The 24,872-nt window shown below is 35.4% G+C and overlaps 1 protein-coding gene across 2 annotated transcripts in view; it reads right to left on the minus strand.

Annotated features, from left to right (window-relative positions):
* Nucleotides 1-16,029: 16,029 nt before the first annotated feature.
* EPC2 (enhancer of polycomb homolog 2) overlaps nucleotides 16,030-24,872 on the minus strand; it is a 155,818-nt gene continuing 146,975 nt past the window's right edge. For both annotated transcript variants that reach the window (XM_072613157.1, XM_072613156.1), the window contains 4 exons: nucleotides 23,846-23,982; nucleotides 22,299-22,458; nucleotides 19,936-20,269; nucleotides 16,030-17,296 (listed from right to left, as the gene is read on the minus strand). In XM_072613157.1, the coding sequence (XP_072469258.1) occupies nucleotides 17,224-17,296; nucleotides 19,936-20,269; nucleotides 22,299-22,458; nucleotides 23,846-23,982 (704 nt within the window). In that variant the 3' untranslated portion in view covers nucleotides 16,030-17,223. The remainder of the gene's footprint in view (nucleotides 17,297-19,935; nucleotides 20,270-22,298; nucleotides 22,459-23,845; nucleotides 23,983-24,872) is intronic.

Here is a 24,872-nt window from a genome sequence, read left to right on the forward strand (position 1 = left end):
CCAACACGCTTTTAAAGTTCTTTTCTTCATTGAATTTTATTCCTCTTTTACCATTTGTCCTGTTCTATTTTGTAAGATGTTCTTTTCTTTAGGGTTTTTTTTTTTTGTATCCTTTACCAAGCTGTTGACTCTTTCTTTGTGAATCTCTTGCATCACTGTTATTTCTTTTCCCAATTTTTTCTCTACCTCTCTTATTTGATTTTTTAAATCCTTCTTGAGCTCTTCTAGAAGTTCTTTATTTGGACCTGAACCCAATTCACATTTTTTTTGAGGCTTTGGATGTAGCAGTTTTGACATTGTTAGGACCACCCAAAAGTCAGCTTGAGGAAGAGACTTAGATTGAGATTCTTTAAGATCCAGACCCCAAAGAGACCATCATTAAAGAGGAATAAATCACAAACTCAGAAAGTGAATAATAGGGAGAAATAAGGAGAAGAAAAAGAAAATTTACCAAAGATCTTAGGAAGAAGACAAATTGAAGATCTTGAACATAAGCAGATAAATCAGTAGTGATAGAATCCTAATAAAGCTGCCCTCAGCCCCAGTATTCTAAATTCCTTATAGGCCTCATTGAACAGCAAGCCCACTGCCCCTACCTAGCCATCACCTCACACTCAATATTCTAACTTCATATGTACTTTACTGCTCACTAGAACAACAAGCATATCCATAAACTCATATTTCTCACAGGAACAGCAGGTGTGTCCATATGATGGGATTCCAGCTACTGCCTCTAGCTAGCTATGGCCTCCAGACACATTCCCTATTTCTCACAGAAATAGCAGGTATGTCCATGCACCCAACCCCAACCCCATCCATCTAGTCTCAGACAGGACCACAACAGTCAGCCAATCAAAAAGCAGCACCACCAGGACACCCAAGCAAGATGTGGACCCCAAAACAATAGAAAGGACTTTCTCTAAGTAGGTACTGGAGCAGTAATAGTAAAGAACTGACCTAGAGTAAATTTATGACATAGTGAGACTTATTATAACATCATTATCATATATACATATCACCCCAGTGGGTTTTTCTGTATGCATTGTGGGCAATCTCATGCACAGTTCCATTGTGGCTAGGACCTCTCCCCTAAATATCTAATCCCTCCTTCCTTTTTAATATTCTCTTTTAATTTCTGTTATGCAGTTGCATCTTTGCCCTATAAAAATCCATCTTGCTTTCTCTGAAGTTGCTGGTTCCGCTTAGAACTTAGCCCACTTCATGAGAGGTGTCAATCTCAAAAAATGTCTATATTTGGATTAGAGGTGGTCTCACTCTGAATTTTTGAAGATAGTTCCACCACAACACATCATGAAACTGAAATAGTTTTCGGCATCCCTGGGTGGGCAGAGTCTAAACCCCAACAGTTTTTGGTGTACATCATGAAACTACAACAGGGAAATCATTAACAGCAGAAAGAAATATATCCTCCAGATCTAGTAAATAAATTCCAGCATCTATGGATAAATACTGTAAAAACAAAGAGGAAAATAGCTAACAATTAGTGAGACAGAGGATCCTGTGGAATTTGAGAAGAACATGGATCCATAACACACTGTACCTGAATAACTGAAAAGAAAAATGAGAATTATGAGAGAATTTATGGCCTGCACATTGCGGGGAGGGGAGCAAAAATAGAAAAACCAGAATCTGTGAAGATAAATCTAACCAAAGAAACAAAAATATATGGAAAGATATAGACAGAAATCCTACGTGATGAAGTAAGAAAATAAGCATTTATTAAGCATTTACTATGTGCCAGGCACTGTAATAAGCTCTTTACAAATATTATTTCATCTGATCTTTACAACAACCCTAAGAGGCAGTGCTATTATTATCCCTGCTTAACAGTTGAGGAAAATGAGGCAAATAGAGGATAAGTGATTTACCCAGGATCACATAGCTAGTGTCTGGGACTAGATTTGAACTCAAGTCTTCCTGACCCTAGGCCTATGTAACAGCAAGCACCCTAGCATACGCAGGATGGCTAGTAGCACAGGTTCTTAGATCTGCTTTACTAGGAAAGACGGCTGTTTAAGAGGTCAACAATCTTTTAAAATTATATTCACTCGTTCAGGGGAAAAGTCAGCACCCTGAACTTCAGACAAAGTACAATCAAAGAAATTAGCATAAAAACCAACAGATAGGAGTTTGACTGCTTGAATCAAAGCAATATTGCTATACACTTTACATACACCACTGGATTGAGAGAGCTTTTACATCTAAGCAGTAGGTGAAGGGTGAGGAGAATTGTCTAAACATATGGCCACTCAGAGTCTCAACCAGGGAATCACAAGGTCCTTCTCATAAGCAAGCCCCTAAAGGAAAACCTCACCTTCTCGGAATCAGAGGGCATCTTGCATGACTCAGTGCCTAATTAGAAATTAGCAAAAGGTGTGAAAGCCTTTCTACAAGTAAGCATCCCTTAAGTAAGCTTCCCTTAATGGGCTCCATGTGAGACCTATTAATGGGCAGGGAAGCTCTTAGTCGTATTACAACCTATCACTCTATGCACTGCATGATCTAGATGCCTCTCTAGAAGGCACATGGCTGTTCAGTCATTCAGGTGTGTTCAATTCTTCGTGACCCCAAGGATCATACTGTCCATGAGGTTCTCTTGGCACGGATACTAGAGTGGTTTGCCATTTTTGATCCAGTGGATTAAAGCAAAAAGAAGTTAAGTAACTTGTCCAGGGTCACAAAGTTAGTAAGTGTCTGAAGTCATAAGTCATATTTGAACTCAGATCTTCTTGACTCCAGGCCCAGCACTCTATCCACTTAGTCACCTAGTTGGAAGCAGTACCAGCAGAGGGTACTCTCTATTGCTAGATCCCTTGTATTTCACCGTGCTTCTTATACCTTACATTTGTAGTTTGAAATATTTATCTCTGATTGTGAACTTTCTCTTCTCCCCTCTCCCTCATCTCATGTTACTCATGTGCCTTCTGTCACCATCTCCTCCTTCACCATTGTCTCGGGTTGAGGTGACCTTACACTTAACAAGGCTAACCCCTCTACCTGCTTCAGTGGTCCCATTCCATACCATCTCTTCCATCACATTGCCACCTCTCTCACTCTAAGTCTATCACTTACTTTCAGCTTCTCCCTGTTTACCGACTCCCTCCCAATTGCTTACCAACATACCTAAGTCTCCCCTATCTTGAAAAAAAAACTCTTTGATCCTTCCATCCCCAATGTCCAAAATTTCATATATCCTTGTTGGCTAAACTCCTTGAAAATGTATCTATAATAGATGCCTCCACTTCCTCTCCTCTCATCTTCTTAATTCCTTAAGATCTGGCTTCTGACCTTATCATTTCACTAAATTGCTGTCTCCAAAGCTACCAGTCATCCTTATTTGCCAGATTCAATGACCTTTTCTCACTTTCTCATTCTCCTTGATCTCCGTAGCATTTGACACTGTTGATCACTTTCTCCTCCATATTCCTTTCTCTCTAGGTTTTTGGGATACTACCCTCTCCTGGTTCTTGTCCTACCTATCTGACCACCACTCAGTTTCCTTTGCTAAATTCTCATCCTGATCACATACTAGGTGTCCCTCACGGGTCTGTCCTGGAACCACTTGTCTTCTTCTTTTACATCATTACACTTGGTGATCTCATCAGCTTTTATGGATTTAATTACCATTTTATTATATTACATAGTATAGTAAATTAAATATACTAATTATTAATATAGTATAAGTAATATACTATACTATATTATTATATATTATACTCTACCATGTTTAGCATATATTATAATATACTATATATATTATGCCAAATAATATTTAAAAATGCTCCAAATCACTAATAAGAGAAAGCCTGGTCATTACTCTTTGAGGTTTCACTTCATATCCATCTTCAGATGGGCAAAGATGAACATAGTAAATAAAGAGTACATGGGAAGATCAACCCATTGCTTTGGAAGTTTGAATTTGTTCAGCTCTTCTTGAAAACAGTTTAGAATCATTCTTAAACTGTACATATCCTTTAACTCAGCAACCACTAGTAGGCATTATCCCAAGGTCAGAGAAATTCCATTGATACAAAAAATTTATAGTATCATGTGTTGTAGCAGCAAAGAACTAGAAACAAAGTAGATGCCTGTGGATGTGGAATGACTGAACAAATTGCGGCATATCCATTTAATTAATATGCCTTGGGAATAGGGAAAGGGACTAAATTTCATTGTGATAGGGAACTTCAAGAAGAGGAAACTCTCCCTACCAGTGCAAGTTGGTATCTTATCTGTAAATTATAGTTTTAGAGAGTTACCAAGAGCACTGAGAAGTAAGTAAATTGCTCACAGTAATGGAGCAAGCATGTATCAGAGATAAGACTTATACTTAGATGCTCCTGGCTACAAGGCCAGCTCTCTTATTCACTATTCTACATTGCCTCTACTATAAGAAATGAATATAAATAATTCAGAGAGATTTAGAAAGATGTGTTTAAACATAATGCATAGCAAAGTAAGAAGAACGAGGAGAATATTTCACACAATTATTACAGTAAAAAAAAAGTAAAACAAAAACAAAACAATAGTCCATCAATTTCAGAAGATTAAAAATGAAGCTTGTCTCCTGACTAGAGGTATAGAATGAGTATATATATTTAGACATAACCAGTGTGTGGATTTGTGGAGGGGAGGTTGTGTGTGGGTATACATACATACATACATACATACATATATACATACACATATGCATCTATACACATAAATATATACATACACGTGTGCATATATGCTTATATGTAAAACAAACCCATATCTGTGTACATGTGCATTGATATGTATACACACATGTATATGTATATATTCCCTTCAACTATATACACATATATGAGTATATGCAAAACAAATCCGTATTTATGTATATATGCATTTATATGTATACATATGTATACCCACACCCACATATATCCCCATCAACTCAATCCCCCCCTTCAGCTGTTCCTTGTAACAAATAGTTTGAGAAAAGAGCATCAGAAATTTTGCTTAAGATGGCACCATGAAAATTATAGAGAAGCCCAACTCTCCTACATACATGCCATGAAACATCTAAAAGGGCATCAGAAAGATCAATGCTCAACAAGACTAAAGAGGTATAAGTTAAATTCTTCCATCCAATACAGGACTACATATATGGAAATATTTGTGTTTGTTGATATTTGCACATTCATAATAAAAAAAAATCTTTTTAAAAAGGAGCATCAGTGACACTTTTTTTTAAAAAAGAGAAAGCTCTTAACTCATAGTCAAAAGATCTAGGTTAAAAAGTCCTTTTGTTAATATTACTTATATGATCTTGGGTCAGTTAATTCACCTGTCTCTCTGTTGATTCCTGTAGTCAGTCCTTTCTTGTTCTAGATCCTAGGAAGTCCTGTAGCTATTTTCTGCACTCTTCATTTGGCATTATTGACATTTCTTAGATTGTTATAATATTAATTAACTATTGGACTTGCCCTCACACTGGAATGTAGGCACTGTCTTTGTATTCCACCAAAGTACTTAGTAATTTGCACATGGTGGTTGTTCAATGAACACTTAATATTGATTGATATTCAAAAAACGCATGCATATTAATGAGAATACTATAACTTTTCTATAATGCTATCTTTGGGCATACTCTGGGATGTAAACTCCAGGCCTTCATTAGATATGAAATGCCCTCAAAATGAAATCTTTTTAGTGTTTCAATAAAACTTCAACTGTTTTCAATGAGGCACAAGACAGTTGTCTTAATTTCCCTTTCTACCAAAAAGGAATGTATTAGAATTCCATTTATGCTATAAATATGTTGTTTTAAAAATGGTTACAAACTTATACCATGATCTATATGAAGAAGACACTCTAGACTTTAAAGAAACAGATGGCCTCACTATACAATAAGCATTTATAAAGTGCTTTTGAGGTAGGTACGTTATGCCAGGCACTAGGTTAGGCCCTAGGACTACAAAGGAAGATAAACTAAACAGTCCCTATTCCCAAAGAGCTTACATAAGTGGGATTGCATCATGTTTGGCTTATACGGTCTTACCTATATTGTTCTATTTTCATTATCCTTTCTTCTTCCCACTCCCCTCACCCTCTATCCCTGGCCATGCCCTATACCAATTTTCTCACAGAATCTAGGCTGAAAATAAACAAAAACATTTTAAAAATTCAAAATTTTTTCCCTGAAAACTGTGCATTTGTACAGGAACTTTGGTTCATGAAGTTAGAGTAGTTCCCCTTGATCCAGCTGCACTGCACACCATTCATTATAATGCAGAGTGTGGGAGGGAAAAACACAACTTCTCATAGATAATTTTTAAAAATCTATTTTTTAAGTTGTAAAGCTATAATGTATGATTGCTAAGGAAAAGAAGGCAAGAAACTGTGTATTCAAGGTCCTGGAACAAGGATAGGTCATGGAAGTGGGCTGGGGTTGGGAGAGGTTTTTGCTCAATCACTCCATGACGTGAGTGAGAGCTTCTAGGGGTCTTCTGGGGATTTTCTGCTTGACAAAGAAGATAGTGTCTATATTAGTGATTTTAATTTTAAACACAATATTTTTGCATGCTTATAGTACTAGTTGCTCTTTGAGTTAGGGACTTTTCATTTTCTGGACCTTAGTAAACTTCCCAAGGTATAAAATGAGGGGTTTACTTATGAAAATTCCTGGAAGTATTGGGAGATTGTACACAAATGCTGCAATGTTGTGAATCCCTATGTATGTGTCTCATTCATCTTTACCCATACAGTCCCTAAAAAACAGCATATGCTCAATAAATGTTTGTTAAATGAATTTTATAGGCAGAGCCCACCAACAGTGCCTACTACTACTTAAGACCTTAGTTAGATTTTCTGAATTCATTGGGATCATAGATTCACAGATTAGGACAAAGTCTCAGGATGTGATTACTAAATGTCAGTTTGTGACAAATTTTTATTAGTCAAAATACTTTTACCATTAAAGATTCTTAATTTTTTAAAACTTGTAGACTTAAAAATCCGACTTTTCACTCTTCTCCCTACATCCTGCTCCTGTATATAGAAGTATTAGGTATGCAGTGACTACTCCCATATTCAGAATAGAATTTTTTCCCTAACCTCACTTCCTTTCTGCCCAGCTCATAGGTACCATTCTCTGAGCTGTGTGGTTATTAAGGACCCACAATATTTGAACTATTATTTGATTTTTCAGAGGAATAATCTCCTAAAACAATATTACTATGAGCTTATATGTAAAATCATTAATGTATACAATATATCTTCTTCTGGGGAATGACCAAAAAGAAAATACCCAAAGGGCCCTACAGGCTTTGACTCATGTCATAGTGATTGAGCAAAAAGCTTTTCGAACATGTTTGACAGTGGTCAAAATCTTTGTTTAAATACCTCTGGTGATGAACTATTTCATGAGTCATTACATAATTTAGACTTCTGTGCACTTTTTCCTTGCTAAAAAATTGCTGATTTGATATCTGCAAAATCTGACTAGTACAAATATAAACCACTATCTGTAATACAATGACTTGCTTAACTGTTACCCCTTGTTGAGAGTTCCTGTGGTTATGCTCAATTATTGTCTGCATCTATAATAGCAACTTGAGTAAGTGGAATATAATTTTTAAAAAATTACTTAATGAAATTTAATAAATTACATTTCTACTTGCATATAGTACTTTTAAATGCCATCTTAATAGCAGATATAACTTAAAGCTGTGAATCATATTGCATTAGAGCATACATTTAAGCAACACAATGAACCTATATGTTATATAGGTGATTTAGATATATAGTAAACTATTTAAATGTTAATTAGCAATATCACCATGCTTTTTAAAGAATTGCCTTAAAATAATGCTGCCGTGGCCTCTAACTATTTCCATATAGGGATTGTTTCATCTATTCTATTTGTATCCCTATAACTTAGCACAGTGCCTGGCACCTAGCAAATGCATAATAAAGACTTGATTAACAAATATCATTGACAGTATTACTAAAGATGTAATATATGAGAGAAGCCTATACACAGGCAACACAGAACCTCCTCCAGCCAGTAGGTGGCACTGAAGTTTATCACTGGCAATATTAAATAACACCTGATGCACAGTAAGGACACTTTGCGTATTATCTCATTTGATCCAACAGTTATTATGAAGTAGGTATTATAGGTATTAGTATTCTTATTTTGTAGTGGAGGAAAACAAAGATCAAGGAGGCAATATGACCTACTTGTGGCCATTTCCACTTTAGTTTTAGAATTAAGATTTCCTTTTCTCCCCTCCCATTCTTCCTTTCTTCCTTCCACCCATCCACCTTACAGTATCAACCTGTGGTGAACTCTCATACAGCTCTGTTACATCAGTGAAAGAGTAAAATTTTAAGCCCTGTGCATTTGGTTAACTCTGGTAACATTAACTCCTCTTCATCATCTTCAGGAAAGATTCTATTACCTCTCCTAGAGTTTTGAGGTGCAGCTCTCCTGATGAATTGTAACGTGGTATACAAAGAATAAAGTAAGATAGTTACATTTGTTGATATATAACAAACTTTACAACTTTTTACTTATTAAAAACGTTTTAATGTGATATATTCTCTTTTTTTGCTGCACTCATACATGACGTGGCAGTACTTTCACAAGATTTTGATACATATTCTTTAATCCACCATAAAACCACACTTTTATCATCATATCGGATATTAAGTATAATCTTTAAAAAACAGTTATTTTTTCCGAACCTAGCCTTATTATAGCACATACTTTTAAGTTTAAAACTCTGACCTTAAACACCAAATAAAGAGCATTTTCACAGAGCAGAGCACAAAAAGATTCTATATTAAACCGTGAATTCCCATTTCACATTTTTTAGTGTAATAGATTCTATATTACTTTCCCAACTGCTCCTTCTGTACATTAAAAAAGTGTCAATGGGCCTTTTTTTTCCTATTGCTGACTCAAATATTTTCAATGGGTTTAAATCAGATAAGTTCTCTGGCCATTGGGAAGCATGTGTAAGTCTCTAAACTTTTTTGACATGTGGCATAGTGTGAAGTTGTGCTGTAATAATCCATCTCTACCTGAGAATTTTTGTAACTTCAGACCAATCCTGCTTCTGAGGATATCAATATATTTATCAAAGTCCATCAGTGCCTCAATGGAAATAAGACTTCCAGGCTCACTGGAAATAAAAAGTTCCCAAAATAATTTGAGGGTGTTTCACAATCTAATGAAGATGCCCAGATCTTAACTGGCTCACCTGAACTTCTGAAAATACTTTTGGCATATAGCTTTGGATTAGTTTCATCAGTAAAACTATTTCAAGTCTTCAGCATGTCATGAAAATCTTTGTGTTATCTTCATGTTCTTCATAGCTATGGTTAGCAACCAGGTTTTCTATTTCTATTGGTCTTTTTGCTCATGCAGTTTCAAGAAGCCTGCACTGTAGTGGAATCAGCAGCATCCCCTCCAGCTGCCAGATCCCTTTGAAGGTCTTCTCTTGTTTTCTGAGAATTGATTAGGCTGTTTGGCAGAAACAACTGTTACTGACATTTTTAAAAGTTTCAGCCACACTTTGTGCTTAGGTGTGATTGTTACTGTTTAATTGTGGGCTTGAATGATCCTTGAAATGCTTTACTTCCTTACATCAATAGCTACTGCAATACCCCTAACAGTTGTTGAAACGTGCTCTTCAAGTGGTATAACTTTTAGATATTTTCTTGAATAATATTTTTCTTAAAAACACAGAACTAAGAATACAAGAGAGCAATGAAATGATACAAAATTCAGCACTGAATTACCAGAAAACCAACCAAAAGGGAAATCAGATCAATCCTGTTTGTATCTGGTCACAATTAGATAGTCTGGCCTAACTAGTGTCAGTAGAAGCACATCTATGAGGATAAAATGAAGTCATATAAAAATTATTAATTGTCCCAAGTAATTTGCAAAATACTATATTTGAGTATGCAAGAGTTCTCCCTTTCCTCCCCTCAATTTAGGCAGAACCTGGGTTTATCTGAAAACTAATAAAATCAAAAACTTAGTGGAATTACAGGTGAACAGGGCAGATGAAGAAAATACCAAAAAATACTTTTATTTTTAAAAAGTGCCCTAAAATGCCAAAATCCAAATCTAGAAATCATTGCTCATTTGTGAGAATTTGGTTTCCCCTATGATGGAGTTCAAAGAGAACTACAGTCTTTAAAGTAGTCAGAACCAGCTTACGAGAAAAAAATTAACCATATCTGATATTAAATGGGTGTCCACCACAAATTATATGCTACAGTTGTTGTTTGGCAAGTTAATCAAAGCACAGAGTTGGCTGTCATGAGAGTGAGAACCTTATCTCTAATGATGACTTAAATAGAAGATTCTACTGAGTACTTTCCTAGATTCCTGACAGCTATGGAACAATTGCTTCCAATAAAGTGGCAACCCAAAAATAAAATGCAGATAGGAAACAATGATCTGTCATAGACACTAAATTTTTAAAAAATAGATTTTATTGATATCTTTTGTTTTTACATCATTTGTATTTCCCTCTGCATCCCATCCCTTACCCTTCCCAAAGAGCCATCCCTTAAAACAAAGAATGTTTTTATAAAAGAGGAAAAAAACCCCCAGTAAAACTGATCAATACATTTTAAAAATATGACATTATATGCAATGTTCCACACCTGAGGACACCCTTCTCTTACCTCTACAAGGGTGAGATAAGTAGGTGTCTTCTCATATTTCTTCTTTAGGGTTAAACTTTATAATTATGCAATTCTTTTTTTTTTTTTAATTGTTTTGCACTTCTTTCCATTTACATTATTGTAGTTACCGAGTATATTGTTTTCCTGGTTCTGCTTACTTCACTTTGCATCAGTTCCTTTAAGTCTTTCCATGCTTTCCTGTATTTGTCTCATTCACTGTTTCTTATAATACAGTAAATATTCCATTACATTCATGTACTACAAATTGTTAAGCCATTCTGAAAGTGGCAGTACCCAGGTGGTGCAGTTGATAGAATGCTGGGACTGGAGTCAGGAAGACTCATGTTCCTGCATGTCAAATCCAGCCTCAGACACTTACTAGCTGTGTAACACTGGGCAAGTCACTTCACCCTGTCTGCCTCAGTTCCCTCCTCTATAAAATGAACTGAAGGAAATGGCAAACTAATCCGGTATCTCTGGGAAGAAAACCCTAAATGAGGTCAGAGTTGAACACAACTGAAAATGACTGAACAGTGACAAAATGTTTTAAATCTTTGCTACCACAAAAAAAAACTTGCTATAAATATTTTAGTGTATATGGAGCTTTTCTTTTTGTTAATGACTTCCTTGGGATATGTGAAATCTCTAGGTCAACAGGTATAGGAATAAATGTTATATCCATCAGACAGAAACTGTATTCCAAAGTCTTCTTACTTTTCAATAGAAGGTATCCCTTTATAATGTGGACAGAAAACTTAAGTCGAAAAAAAGTCTGTTCTGTCATTATTTACTTATTACCATTTCTGCAATAAAATGTAAGAATGGATTTTAAGGATTGCAATATAACAAAAAAGTTAAATATTGTTTTAAAAGGTTTTTATAAATAATCTTCTAAAGAGGAACATTTTAATACCATAAACTACTTTAGATTTCAACAATTCTAAGTCTGGCAAATAAACATTTCGCCATTTGTATGAAGTCAACCTGTTTAACTTAAACAAAATGTGGATTTTTAGGCCCATCTTCCTAAGAGATGATGGTAAAAGTGATAAAAGTAAAAGGTCCCTACAATAATGTGTCGGCTATCATTATCTGTAGTTTACGTTCATTTCATGAACCAGCAGATGAGAATCGTTAGGGGAAGAAGACATAACCAGTTTAGTTTGTCTTTTTTTCCTTAAAAATCTTTCATAGAAAGTGACTGTAATCAGGTCTGGAGAAATCATTTGTTGTGCTGGATTATTTTGTTACTAAAAACTATGTCAATTAGGCATTACTTCTAGGGGTCACTAAGGTGACATGGGCCTAGTTTAATTTTACCTTTCATCATAACCAAGATTTTACGTGAAAAATGTGAAGTTCACATAAATATACAAACAGAACAAGTGCATAACAAATTTTGGTTGGAATTGAAATTTGCATGGTTTCCTGTCTAAAAAACTCTAGAAAGGGGAGAGTGTTGAACATGAGGGGCAGGGTGGAGATAGGTACTGTGAGGCTCAAAGTACTTTGCAAACCTTAAAGGACTATGTAAAGTCAGGTTATTATTGTTGTTGTTCTTCATTCACTAAACTTGTATTCCTGCTAAACTCACGCAGTGGTTACAGAGCTATGCAGAGTAAATGTTGAACAACCAGGCTGGGGGAGGGGGCACAGTGAAGGGAGGAACGTAGGCACACACTTCCAACAAAACAATAAATTAAGCCCAGGTTGTAGTCGATGTTGATTTTTGAGGTATTAGTGCTCAGACAGAAAATTTAACAACTACCTTGAGAATCAGAGCTGGCTCCAGGATACTCCTGGACCTAGGGTTAATCTGACCTCAGAAACTTCCTAGGTCATAGGTAAGTCACAGCCTCAATTTTCCTGCCTGTAAAAATGGAATAAAAATACTTCTCACAGAGTTGTTGTGAGGAAAGTGCCATTCAAACTTAGAGTATACTATCAGTAGAAATTAGCATTATGTACCTACTTAAATTATAGCACCTATACCATATTTTCTTGCAATTGCCTCGGTGAAAATATCAGTGTTTTGTTGTTTCTCGTCCAATGCTAGTTGAGAAATTTTTTTTTTTAAATAACCAACTGGGGTTGACTAATCCAAGGATATTTTTTGAAAGAGGGACCATGGAATTTCAAAATGAAACATACCTTTAGAAGAATATACATGGTTGGTGAAAAAGTCAGAAAATAATGAAGCTAGAGAAGAGATTCAGGTGCCTTTCTTTTTCCAATATTCACTTATGAGCATAATCTATCTCCAAAAGAATTATCTCACTCTTTGGAATTTGCCAATTTTGGCAATGCTTTTCAACTTAGAAATGTGTCAGAGAATCCCATCTCCCTGCATTTAAGCATAACAAGGAAAAGCTGAGTGATTTTCAAAAGACAGCATGGCATAGTTAAAAGGACACCAAATCTGGAGTAGGAAGACCAGGGATCTCAATCCTAGTTCTGCCTGTATGACCTCGGAAAAGTCATTAAGCCTCTGTGAGTGTGTTTCTTCATCTATAAAATGGAGATTTGGATTAAATGGCCTCCAAGGTCCCTGCCAGTTCTAAAACTAGATGCTGAATACAGGCTCCCTTCAGGAAAAACTGGGAATCAACCTGAAGTTTTTTGTTACTTACAGAACACAAGCTAATGCATGGATAAAGAAACATGTTTTTAGATTGCTTCTATTTTTTTTACCTACAGTAAAATGGTGTTTCCGAACCACAGGCTTGCCTGGAGGATGGCAAAGCTATTCATACTGTTGAATAATTGTAGAGTTTAAGCTGTGGAAACAAATGTAGTATCAAGTCTTGTGTCATGTTACCTCACTGATTCAATTGAAGATGGTAATAACATGAATGGTATAATAATATGAAGTATTATTGTGGAAGATATTTCATGATAGTTGATTTATTATATTAGCACTTAGGTATGGGATCTTACAAATTACTTCTGCCTGGGTTTTTGTTCAAAACCAAACATTAAAGAAAACTTAAAGAAAACTATGGACTGGCATCAATATTTATAGAAAGTGCATCTGGTGATGAAGACTGTCCTTAGAATAAACCTGCCAAATTCTTGAAATGGGCAGGGGACTAATTTATACTGTATCAAAAACTTAGTGAGATAGGAGAATGAGTACAAAATGAGGAAGAATCTGCTGTGTTACTGATGGAGAAAGTCACTTCTAATGTTGCTGATGGATTAAAAGACACTGATCACAACAATGAAGAGTAGAGCGATTTTCTAGAGGAATAAAATGTCACTTAGGAGAAAGCTATTATTAACAGTGTTGAAAGGCAGGTATGTTACATATTCTAGTTAGTCATGCAAAGCTGTACATGCTTTATTCCACCTATATGAAAAAAGGAAAATAACCAAGAAACTGACATCAAAAACTTTTTGAAAAACTCAAGTTTTAGAGCACAACACCTACAGCATACCATAATTAATGTCCATAATGACTTAAGGAAAGGTTAGGTTATGAAATGTATTGTTTTTTAAATAAGAAAGGAGACATAAGTACATTTTATAAAAGTTTCCCCTGATGGCAAAATTATAAAGTTTCAGGACTTAAGAAGTTAGCTTTCTGCTGTAAGAGAACTTAACCGCTGAAAATTACTCATTCTGAGGGCTTAAAGTAGAGAGCATTTACTGTGAGAAATCCTGATACTAGTTAGAAAGTCAACAGATATAACAGTTATTCCTTACACATCACCAGAGTTTCAATATATATTACAGGTCAGCATAAGACATAGAATGGGAATCTGGGGGCAGTTTTGCAGAAGCTGCAGACAACAGGCAAAGGCCAGCAGATGACAGAAAAAGTTTAGAAACTCAGAAATTCATAATACCCAAATTTTACAATAAGGTATGGTAAACACCCCATAAAAGAAAAAGAAAAAAGCTGGACATCCTCTTTGGTAGGAAAAGAGGGTCAAAAATTTTTATGTGGATTTTCCAAGTTACGGGGGCACCATACACCTAACCCCCCTTAATATGAAAGCGGTAACTGTTTACTATTTTAAAATGTACTGTGCCATCTACCACATTTCATTATCTCAAAATGGAAAAAGAATCCATTATTTGATTAGTTTTGAAAGATATTCTATGTATGTACCAAACAGAAATACCGCCCATCAATCTTTTCTAACTAGAAACGCTTACCTTTCCTGCTTTGTTTCAAAGGAATGAAAATGATACCTACACTCAGGCATGTTCTATCTAAATGCTGCCAAGAATCTGGTGCCAGATAGCTATCACTTGAGAATCAGCTTGGTTAGATCAGAAATCTTGGACACCAGGTAGAATTCTTTTCACCAGAGTAACTCATGAAGATCTCCTACTAAGGAACAGAGAGATTGTAATCTGCATCAATGGAGGGAATGGCCACACAGGTGAAAACATGGATGTTCTGAAGTGCAGAAATAATGATAGTAATTGATACACTGTAGATCTGATAACATCCCCCAAAAGTATTTTAGTTGTTTAAATATTGGTAGTCTCTTCATTTTAGTAGAATTACTAATTATGTATATTGTCCCAAGCAAATTAACCTCTTACTTCACTAGAATGAAGAGGAAATTTTTTTCATGAATCCGTACTATATAAACTTGTCACATTCCTTAGCAACAATGAGACACTTTCACTGAAAGCAGAAATTAGTCACAGGACATACCAAACCAAAGTTGTTTCTTTATGACATCAGCAACCAGAACTCAAAAGAATTATGTGTAAAATGGAAGAAAAGAGTATGGATCTTATTAGGTCAAACTGATAGAGGAAATTCAATTTATTTTTTTTCTCTAGTTTTGCCCATAAATTGTTATACAAATTTAGGACCCAATTAAAATGACTCTCAACAGAAATTTCACTGCTGTTCTAAAATCTTGGCCTGTTGATAATTCAACTGACACAACCATTCACAATTTCCAGGACTGCAGATAAAACTGTAAAGTATAAAACCATTGATGTAAGTTTAAAATGTAGTTTTCATCATTTCTCATTAAAAGTAGTTATATTCCCCCCTCATGTGACAAAAAACCCTTATAAAGTAACTCTACACTAAACTTTTATTCATAAAGAGGCTCATTTGCAATTTCCAATTTCTATTATACTGCAAATTAATTACATTCTGTAAAATACTTAAGATCTTTCCATCTCAAAGGTAGCTTATATTGTATTATCAGGAAAACCATAATGCCTGATGATAGGCTTATTATAATTTTCTTTGTTAATGCTTGAAAAGCACAGCAAAAATGAAAAGTGCTGCTAAGTGCTATTATCTTTCTTAAATTTCCATTTATACTGTTTCATTTTGAAATAAACATATGCAACATGTTCATGTTTTGATATGTATTTTTATTTCCCTGCAGTTTTCACTTATCAAGAACAAGTAACAGGGAAAGTTGTCTGAACTAGTGCATAAACAAACATTCTGAAACACCACTACACATATCTAATTTACAAGAACCGTATAAAAAAAGTCACTAAAACACTACACTACGAAGGTGTCCAACACTTACAGTCAGACTTTTTCCAACCCGTTACTTGCCTTGTAGCCACAGGAAAATTCTCTGAAATTGAAAAGACAATCTTGCCACAACCCTCCCCCCTCCCACCACCTGGGATGGCTCGATATCTAGACATCCAATAATTATTGCAATGATATAATGCAATACATACCTGGTAAAATATTCCTTATGTGGTGTGTTACAGTTTTAAAGCCGTTAAAATATGTAGTCTTCAGATAAAATGTAATCAGTTGAAAAATTTTCTTATCTGCACAGTTTATATGTGCTAGATGCATAATTTTTCCTAGTCAGTTTTTTTCTGTGTAATTATTTTTTATAAACTGGTATTATAAATAGAAATATACATTCAAAATATATGGAAAAGTGAGTTACTACATTAAATTTGCATGTATCGATCCATCCCTTTCCCCTGCACAGTAATAGAAAATACTATTTTGCCTTGAACTTCATATTTGACAGTGAAATGCCACTAAAGTATTTACCAAAAAGTCCATCTAGTCAAATTGTGAAACAAAATGAACCAAGTGAAAACTTTACAGTTCCTTTAGAAAAAAATTACAAGAATTTCATTTCCTAGCTATGAATCTTTAACTTTTTAGACACAAAGTTTGATTTATTTGTACAAGATACAAAATGTAAACATGGCAAAATAAATAGTTAAAACAAGTGATGCAGGATCCCATTTCATGCTCATGATCCCATTAAAGAATTATTTTTTTAAATCCATTCAGTTGCAAATTCAAGTGCAAAAGCATGATGATGAATATCTACTATTCAAGTAACAGAAATAATATTGATGATACAAATAAACTATTTTACAAGGTAGTGATTTTCCCAATTTTACAAAATGTACATTATATATCGATCTAATACACGATATATTGACAGTTCAACAGGTCCATTTTAGTTCTCTGTGATCCACAGAGCGTTGTATTTTGCATTCAGTTGGAAAAGAAATGACTACACACCATCAGCACAAGTCAGCGCCACCAGCTGGAGGTTATGTCACTTCCATAGCTACTGTTGTTTCCGCTATTCCATTTAAACCCAATCTTTCTGGTTCATGATTCTCTCTGAAACAAGAATAATGATAATATAAATATCAGTGTTTTAAATATGATGTTCACATTGCTTATGTCCTGAGAAACCTTTATAGGAGCACTAATTCTGAACACATGCAAAACAAAATTCAAAGTCAAGTACTGACATAACTAGACTGGAACAAAGAAAGTATAGTTCTTTTCACTGAAAGAATCCCTTTCATCTGCTTATAACTTGATTATACTGTTTATACTTCATCAAAATAATATCTTCAGCCAATCTACCACACTTGTAAAGAAATATTTTATAAAGCTGATGACATGAACAATTTCAATATGTAACAGGAGGTTACATATTCAAAAGGTCTTCTGAAATAACTTCTGTGGTCAAGACATGTTCCAGAGACACAGAGTTTTACTCAGTCTTTTAAAAATCAGCATGCATGACTACATGCTTATCAGTCTATTAAATATGGCAACCTTGTCTAACAGCCTGGCTGTCCTCAAAAGTTTCCCATTCACCAGTTTAATAAATATTTAGTGAGTGCATACTACATGCAAGTTACTGTGCTGGGTAACCCTAACCCATCAGTGCTTTCAAGGAACTCATAGAAAGGAGGCTGAAAACTTATTCTACAGTAAAAACCAATCAATTAATTCAACAAAAAGCATGTTTTAAGTACCTATTATATAATGCTAAGAACTGTGTCAAATACTGAGGATATAAATACATTTCCTGACTTCGAGGGCCTTACTTTCTATAGGGGAAAACCACATATATGCATATACAAATATGCAAAATATATTTAAAATTAAAACAAGGATATTGATGGAGGAAGTGACAAAAGCAGCTGGGAGGATCAGACAAGGTCTCATATAGGAATCAGAATTTAAGCTGTTTTTTAAGAATACTAGGGAATCTAAGAGAGGAAAGAAGATAAGGAACGTGTTACAGTTATGGAGGCCAGCCTGTACAAAGACAAAAAGATAAATGATGGAGGAAGGAATAAAAATCAGGCCAATTTGTTAGACCAAAGGAAAGAAATAAAAGAAAATAATGTCTAATATGCTAGAAGAGTGGGCTGATACTAGAATATGATGGGCTTCAAATGCAAAATAGAGGAGTTTGCATTTGATTCTAGAGTTTAACAGTGAGCCACTGGAGTTTATTATACATAGCAGTAGGATGATGAGACTGGTGCTTTAGGAATCTTACTTTGCTGACTACATAGGAGATGGGAGGTATGAGGGAGAGAAGTGAGGACAGCAAAAGGGAGGGAAAGAGGGAAGGAGAGGAGTATGAAGGGGAGGAGAAGACATGACAAGACTGTCTGTAAATGTGGGATGAGGGAGGGTGAAGGATAGTTTGAACTAGAAGATTATTCTGAAGTTGTAAACCTGGTTGACCTAAGATGGTGGTGCTGTCTACATAATTAGAGAAGTTCAGAAGAGGAAGAGTTTTAGGGGAAAATACAATATGCTCAGTTTTGGACATACTGAGTTTCAAACGCCCACAGGACATTCAAATAGAAATGCCCAGTAGTCAGCTTGAGAATCAGGACTTGTGGTTCAGGAGAGAGACCAGATGATATAAAGAAGTATAGAGCTGCCTGCCTAAGGGTGATATATGAATCCACAGGAGCTGTTGAGGTCATTGAGAGAGAATGAAAGCGGTTTGAGAACAGAGCCTTGGGAATATATCTAGTTAAAGGTTAGAATGTGGATGATAAGTCAGCTGCAGTGAATAAAGAATGATCAGTCAAGAAGGAGACCAAAAAGGTGAAGTGCCATAAAATTCCAGAAATAAGATATTAGCAAAAAGAAAATAGTCAAATCTTAGATGCTGCAGAGAGGTCCAGAAGGACAAACTATATGAGACAATGCCAGAGATTTTAGCAATGAAGAGATCATTGGTAACTTTAGAGAGAGTAGTTTCCATTCAGTGATGAGATCTGGAAGCCAGACTGCAGAATATTTGAAGCACATGAGAAAAGAGGAAATGGAAAGACCTGCTGTTAGATGGCTTTCTCATGTTTGGCCAATAAAAGTGGAGAAATATAGGGTGGGGATTCTGAGTTTTTTTTTTAAGGATGATGGAGACATGGTGCATTTGTAGGCAGTAGGAATACGGTCAAGTAGGAGACAAAGAGACATGAAGATTAGAGAGAGTGTCAATGACAGTGGGGCAATCTGCTGGATAAGACAGAATAGGATCAGACATGCATACAAAGTCTGGACTTGGGGGTACCTCTTCATGTTAGGGGTGAAAGAGATAGTGGAGGAAGACATCTGACAATGTGGGAAGAGTAGGGGAGAATTAATCATGGCTATCACGGACAGACATATGAATTTGCCATTCTGTTCACATTTCTCATTGGAGTTTAGAAACTGTACAACCCATTCATTTTAATCAAACGAAAAGCAGTCAACAAGCATTTTTGTCTATTTTATTTAAATCAATGTAATATACTGGAAAAGGCAATGAACCAAAAACCAGGAAACCTGGGTTTCTAGTATGATTCTGCCACTTACAGGCTGAGTGTCCATATGCAAGTCATTTAATTTCTCTGCTCTCAGTTTCCTTACCTGTGTAATGAGATGACTGGAATATAGAATTTAGAAGGTCCCTTATAACTCTGGTATTTTATTCTGTTTTAGACATTGACACATACCTTGCTATGCTGCTGATGGCACTGCTAGGAGTCACCTTTGGCACTCTGTCCATACTGGCAGCAACTGTGGCAAGTTTTAAGGCTGTTGGCGATGGTGCTGAAGTCCTTGTATTGATATGCACATTGACTGGAGAAACAACACTGACATTGTTGAGGTGCACTGCATTTGTCAGGCAGGAATTGTTCATGGGAAGTGTCTGAGGACTGCTTGTGCACAATGCTGGGATTAAGTGGTTTGTGGTGGTGTGGCCAACTGTCCTTACAAGTTGTACAGCTGAAATCCCTGGGCTGGATGATAAAGCCATATTGGTGGAGTACAGAGTTTTAGAGGTTCCTAGGAAAGAAAGAGAGGTCATCTGGTGAAAAGGTGAATGAAATTATTTAAAACTAAACTAAAATAAATATTTATGCTATTAAATATTTTACTAGGACTGAAAAAAATACTTTTATTCCTGAAAATGTGAATTTTTTTCAAAAACTTGCAAATGAAAATTTATCATTTCTATTATCAGGTTCTGAAAACTAGCAAAATATATTTAGAATTTTGTCATCTTTTCATTTTCATTACCTAGAAGGAATATACAAAAAGTGAAATAGACATTGTGGGAAATTCACATTCTTCTGAAAATAGGCAACTATAATTAGATAAAGCAATGAATCCCCTATTTTGGGGTATTTTGACAAAAACAGAAGAGAAATTAACCCATATTCAATGAACAGACATCTAAGATTGAATAAGGAACAAAATTAAATAAGACAAAAATAGCCTGCCCATTAAGTGGCCTGCTTTAAGTCATATTTCTTTTATATATAGGTACTAAGCTACCAAAATGCTTGCCAAGGAATCTGGTCACCATTCTTAACTACTATAGACTCACCCAAAATTACTCCTGCCCTATCCCTCCTAACATTGTCACCTATCACTTTTCAGATGGCCTTTATACCCAATTCTGTTAACTTAAGCAGGTTGACAAAATGTTTTGAATTATACAGAACTAACCTAATCATGCAAACTGTGTTTATGCCTACACCTGACCTCATGATTACATCATTACTATGTTACTTCTAATTGATATGTTCTTCATTGCTATGTTATTTCTAAAGTAAATAAACTTCCTTGCTCCATGCAATACACTCATCTCCCACAAACCTAAAACTCACTAAAGGGGACCAGGGAAGACACAACTTCCAGTTGCCTTCAGTGTTCTAATAAATTAGAGCAGGTAGTATGTAAGTTCAAGAAGTCAAGAATACATTTTGAAGGCTCAGGTAGATGGAAATGACAGTTTACATTTTATTACCATTCATGGAAGACCTGGCATAAGTACCAGTATGGATGTATAATCTGGAATAAGGAATTCCATCATATAAACATGAAAAAATTTTGGTGTCCTAGGAGGTATACAGAATATTAAAGGGTGATGGATATGAAAATAATAGTCTCTGAAAACCCATAGCAGATGGGAAAGGCAGCCAAGTTTCCGTATCAATATTGATCAGGGTGAAGGCGAGTCACTGTATACAGCTATTTATGTATTCAAAGAGGTTTAGCACTGACTTCACCTCTCTGAATATCTCTCTTCAATTGTGGTTAAGACATTTGTCATTTTTTATCCCAAGCATAATGTGGTGTTGACATGGTATACAAGCACCATAATGGGTTAAATAAATGGTGATGAGATTGTCAAGAAACTAGGAGGGATGAAAATAGCAAGGATAAGTAAGAAGAGATTAGGCTAAATCTGAGTTCTAGGAAATAAAAAAGAAGAAAGCAAGACATATTACAATTTTCTTTCCTTCCATCCAGAATACCAAGCTACTGACATTCTTCTCTATCCCATTATCTCCCTCCCCTAGATACAAACCTAAGTCCCAGAAAACATCCAACTGAAGTATTTCAATGTTGTGACTATATTTTTCCTAGATTGGCAAATTAAACTCACATCACTAAGAGGCAGGAGAATATATTTCAATTTGTATTAAATCTTTCAGCTTTTTGACACTAGTCAATTACTGACCATTAATTACATATAAAAGTGGAAAAATTATAAATTATACCAACTATAAGGTTTATTTTTTTAAATTTCTACATGAATAAAGTTGTAACATTATAATCTTTTCCATTCTATCGCCACAAATGTCACAGGATGTTAACAAAAAGGAAATCAAAACTTAACTTTGCAAATAACATGACTGGCAGTGTGGTACAGTGGAAAAGGTGTTGAACATAGAGTCATAGGAACTAAGTTTGAATCCCAGGTGTGCAACTTTACTTGGTAAGTCATTTATCCTCTCTATATCTGAGCTCAGGATCTAGGACCCTAAATTCTTCCAGTCAAAACCACTTGAAATGTCAGCCTTACCTGAAGGCTGGACAACACCATTTATATTACTGTGGCTAGTGCTCTGTTCCTTGGTCACCTCACTGCGAGTTGGAACTGGTGCACTGACCACTGCAGATGCAGCAAAGTGGGCGCTGGCTGAGTCAAGTGTTTTAGACATACAGTCAGAGGTGCTTGAGCCCTACAAAATGAACAAAGTTAAATTCTTAATGCTCTGCTTGTGACTTCCAAAGCACACTGAAGAATGGGACAGCTCTAAAAGGCTGTTGCCTTCCCCTCTGGAACCGTTTCAAAAAACATATATGAAAACATCTAGATTCTGGGATCCCCTGAAATTCTCAAGTTGCTGGACTCAGGACCTCAGAGTCATGCAAATACTTCACAGGATAACACAAATCCCTTTGGGAAAATACTGAAACTCCAGTCAACAATCTTTATTATCTAAGGATCACTAAAGGAAGTAACAGCCCATACAGTGGAAAGAGCGGTTTGTTCTAGAACCAAAGACCTGTGTTCAAATTCCAGTTCCTTGTGATATCTACTGTCTGTGAGACCTTGGTTATATCACCTACACTCCCTGGGACCAGGTTTTCTCATCAGGAAAATGAGAGGAAGTGGCCTGAGAGGTTCCTTTCAGCTTTAGATTTAGGATTCCCCATGTAAGACAGAAACCGCTGTTGTCTGAAAAATACAGTCAACATCAATATGGGTACATCCTACCTGGCTTGTCAACCAAAGATCTGGATGCAAGATCATGATAGTATATAGCTGAAAGAGGCCTAGACTCAGATGTTTAGCAATGTATTCCAGATATTTTATTTTCATGGTTGGCCAAAGTTCATAATCAAGTTAATTTGTACAATTATCTTGGAATATTGACCAAAATAATGATAGAGTGAAGATGAAGTCTGAGCCATTTTATTTCAATATACAGATAATAAAGTTCAATAAAATCCACAGATATTATTTACATTAAAACATCATAATGATTTTAAATTTGAGGCATATGGGGGAAAAACAGTAGTAGGATTCTTACTTTTGTCCCTACTATAGGTATATAGGACTTACTAAAGACCCTAATATCTGGTAACAGTAGATTCTTTTGCAAAGGACTCCTTATTCTTCCATGGAAGGCAGACAGGAAGGCAACAAAGCACAGAGTGAAGTGATTAGTTGGTTCTTTTGTAATTATTGAATTAAGGCATAATAATCTTTCATTTAAAATGAGCATAACAAACCCGATAGTGTTTAATTATTAGAAAATAATAAAATGTCAGAAAAGTTCTATTTTTGGATAAATATTTTCAGTTTTACTCTAACCTAAAATCTTGAGAATCTAGTCTTAATTTCAATTTTTTTTTCTCATCATGAAAGCAATATATCTAGCTCAATAAAACATTCTAAAGTTCAAGAATAAGTTAAAGAAATCTTCTTTTTAAAAACATACAGATTAGGTGAAAGGAAATTTAATCACCCCTCTAAACCCCAGAGCTTCAGGTATCATGGTAGTCTTTACGCTAAACAGAAGTAAAACTTCGACAAAAAAGGAAAGGCATAAAATGATTTACCTGTGCTTTTGGATGTGTCTGTTGTGAGGAATGCTGAGATTGCTGTTTCTGCTGAAGCTGAGCAAGCTGCTGTCTTTGCATTTGAACTAGTTGCTGTTGATGTGTCTGAAACTGCTCCTCTGTGATACCCCCCGTTACTGTGTAAAAGACATTAATTTCAGAAATAAGTACACCGTAAGAGGTAATTTTAAAAACATTATCATAAAATAATCATAAATTGGAGTAACAAAGTAAAATTATATTAAACCTTTATACTGAGATTTATAATAAACATATATAGAAAACATAACTAAAAATGAATTTTTTGGAGAAGAACACAGCTTATTCAAGGGCCATGATGACGTTTAGTAACCAACTTCCTAAATGTATTATACTTACTGTTTCATCACTACTAGACTGCAAACTCTGTGAGGGCAGGCATAGTGTTGCAGTCTTCTTCATACCATCCCCAGTGACCATCATGTCATTAAGCAGTAGCTTGCTAAATGGTCTCCGAATTACGACTCTATAACGTAGTTTTTACCTTTTGAGGTTAGTGGTTAATTTTATACTCTGTAAATAATCTGCTATACTTGTAGCATCCAATAAAACCGCTATGCTGCTTTCCCTTGCCATCCTTTTTTCTGGTAAAGAGCTATAATTCATCAGTGTGGAGAGCTTCTTGTGCAGAAACTATAAATTCAGGCAGATCAGCAACTCGGCTGCAAATTAAAGAGTTTTTTTGAGATTTGCCAAGGACACTTAAGAGGCAAAACACCAACGTTCACACAGCCAGCATCTATCGGAAGCAGATTTTAACTTCAATCTTTCTAGTATAGCTTAGAAAGATCTTCCATCCACTACTCCATGATGCCATCCTAAACTCCCTGTTCAACCAAGGACAATGAAAAAATGAATAAACTACATCTTCAATGATAAAAACAAAGCCATATAAAAAATGCAAATGGTACAAATTCAGCTTTCCAAATACTAACAGAAAATAGGGTTTATTTACAAGGCACTTGGATATCAAATTAATTCACACTTA

The sequence above is a fragment of the Notamacropus eugenii genome, chromosome 5 (genome assembly GCF_028372415.1).
Source record: "Notamacropus eugenii isolate mMacEug1 chromosome 5, mMacEug1.pri_v2, whole genome shotgun sequence".
In the NCBI taxonomy this organism is placed as follows: domain Eukaryota; kingdom Metazoa; phylum Chordata; class Mammalia; order Diprotodontia; family Macropodidae; genus Notamacropus; species Notamacropus eugenii.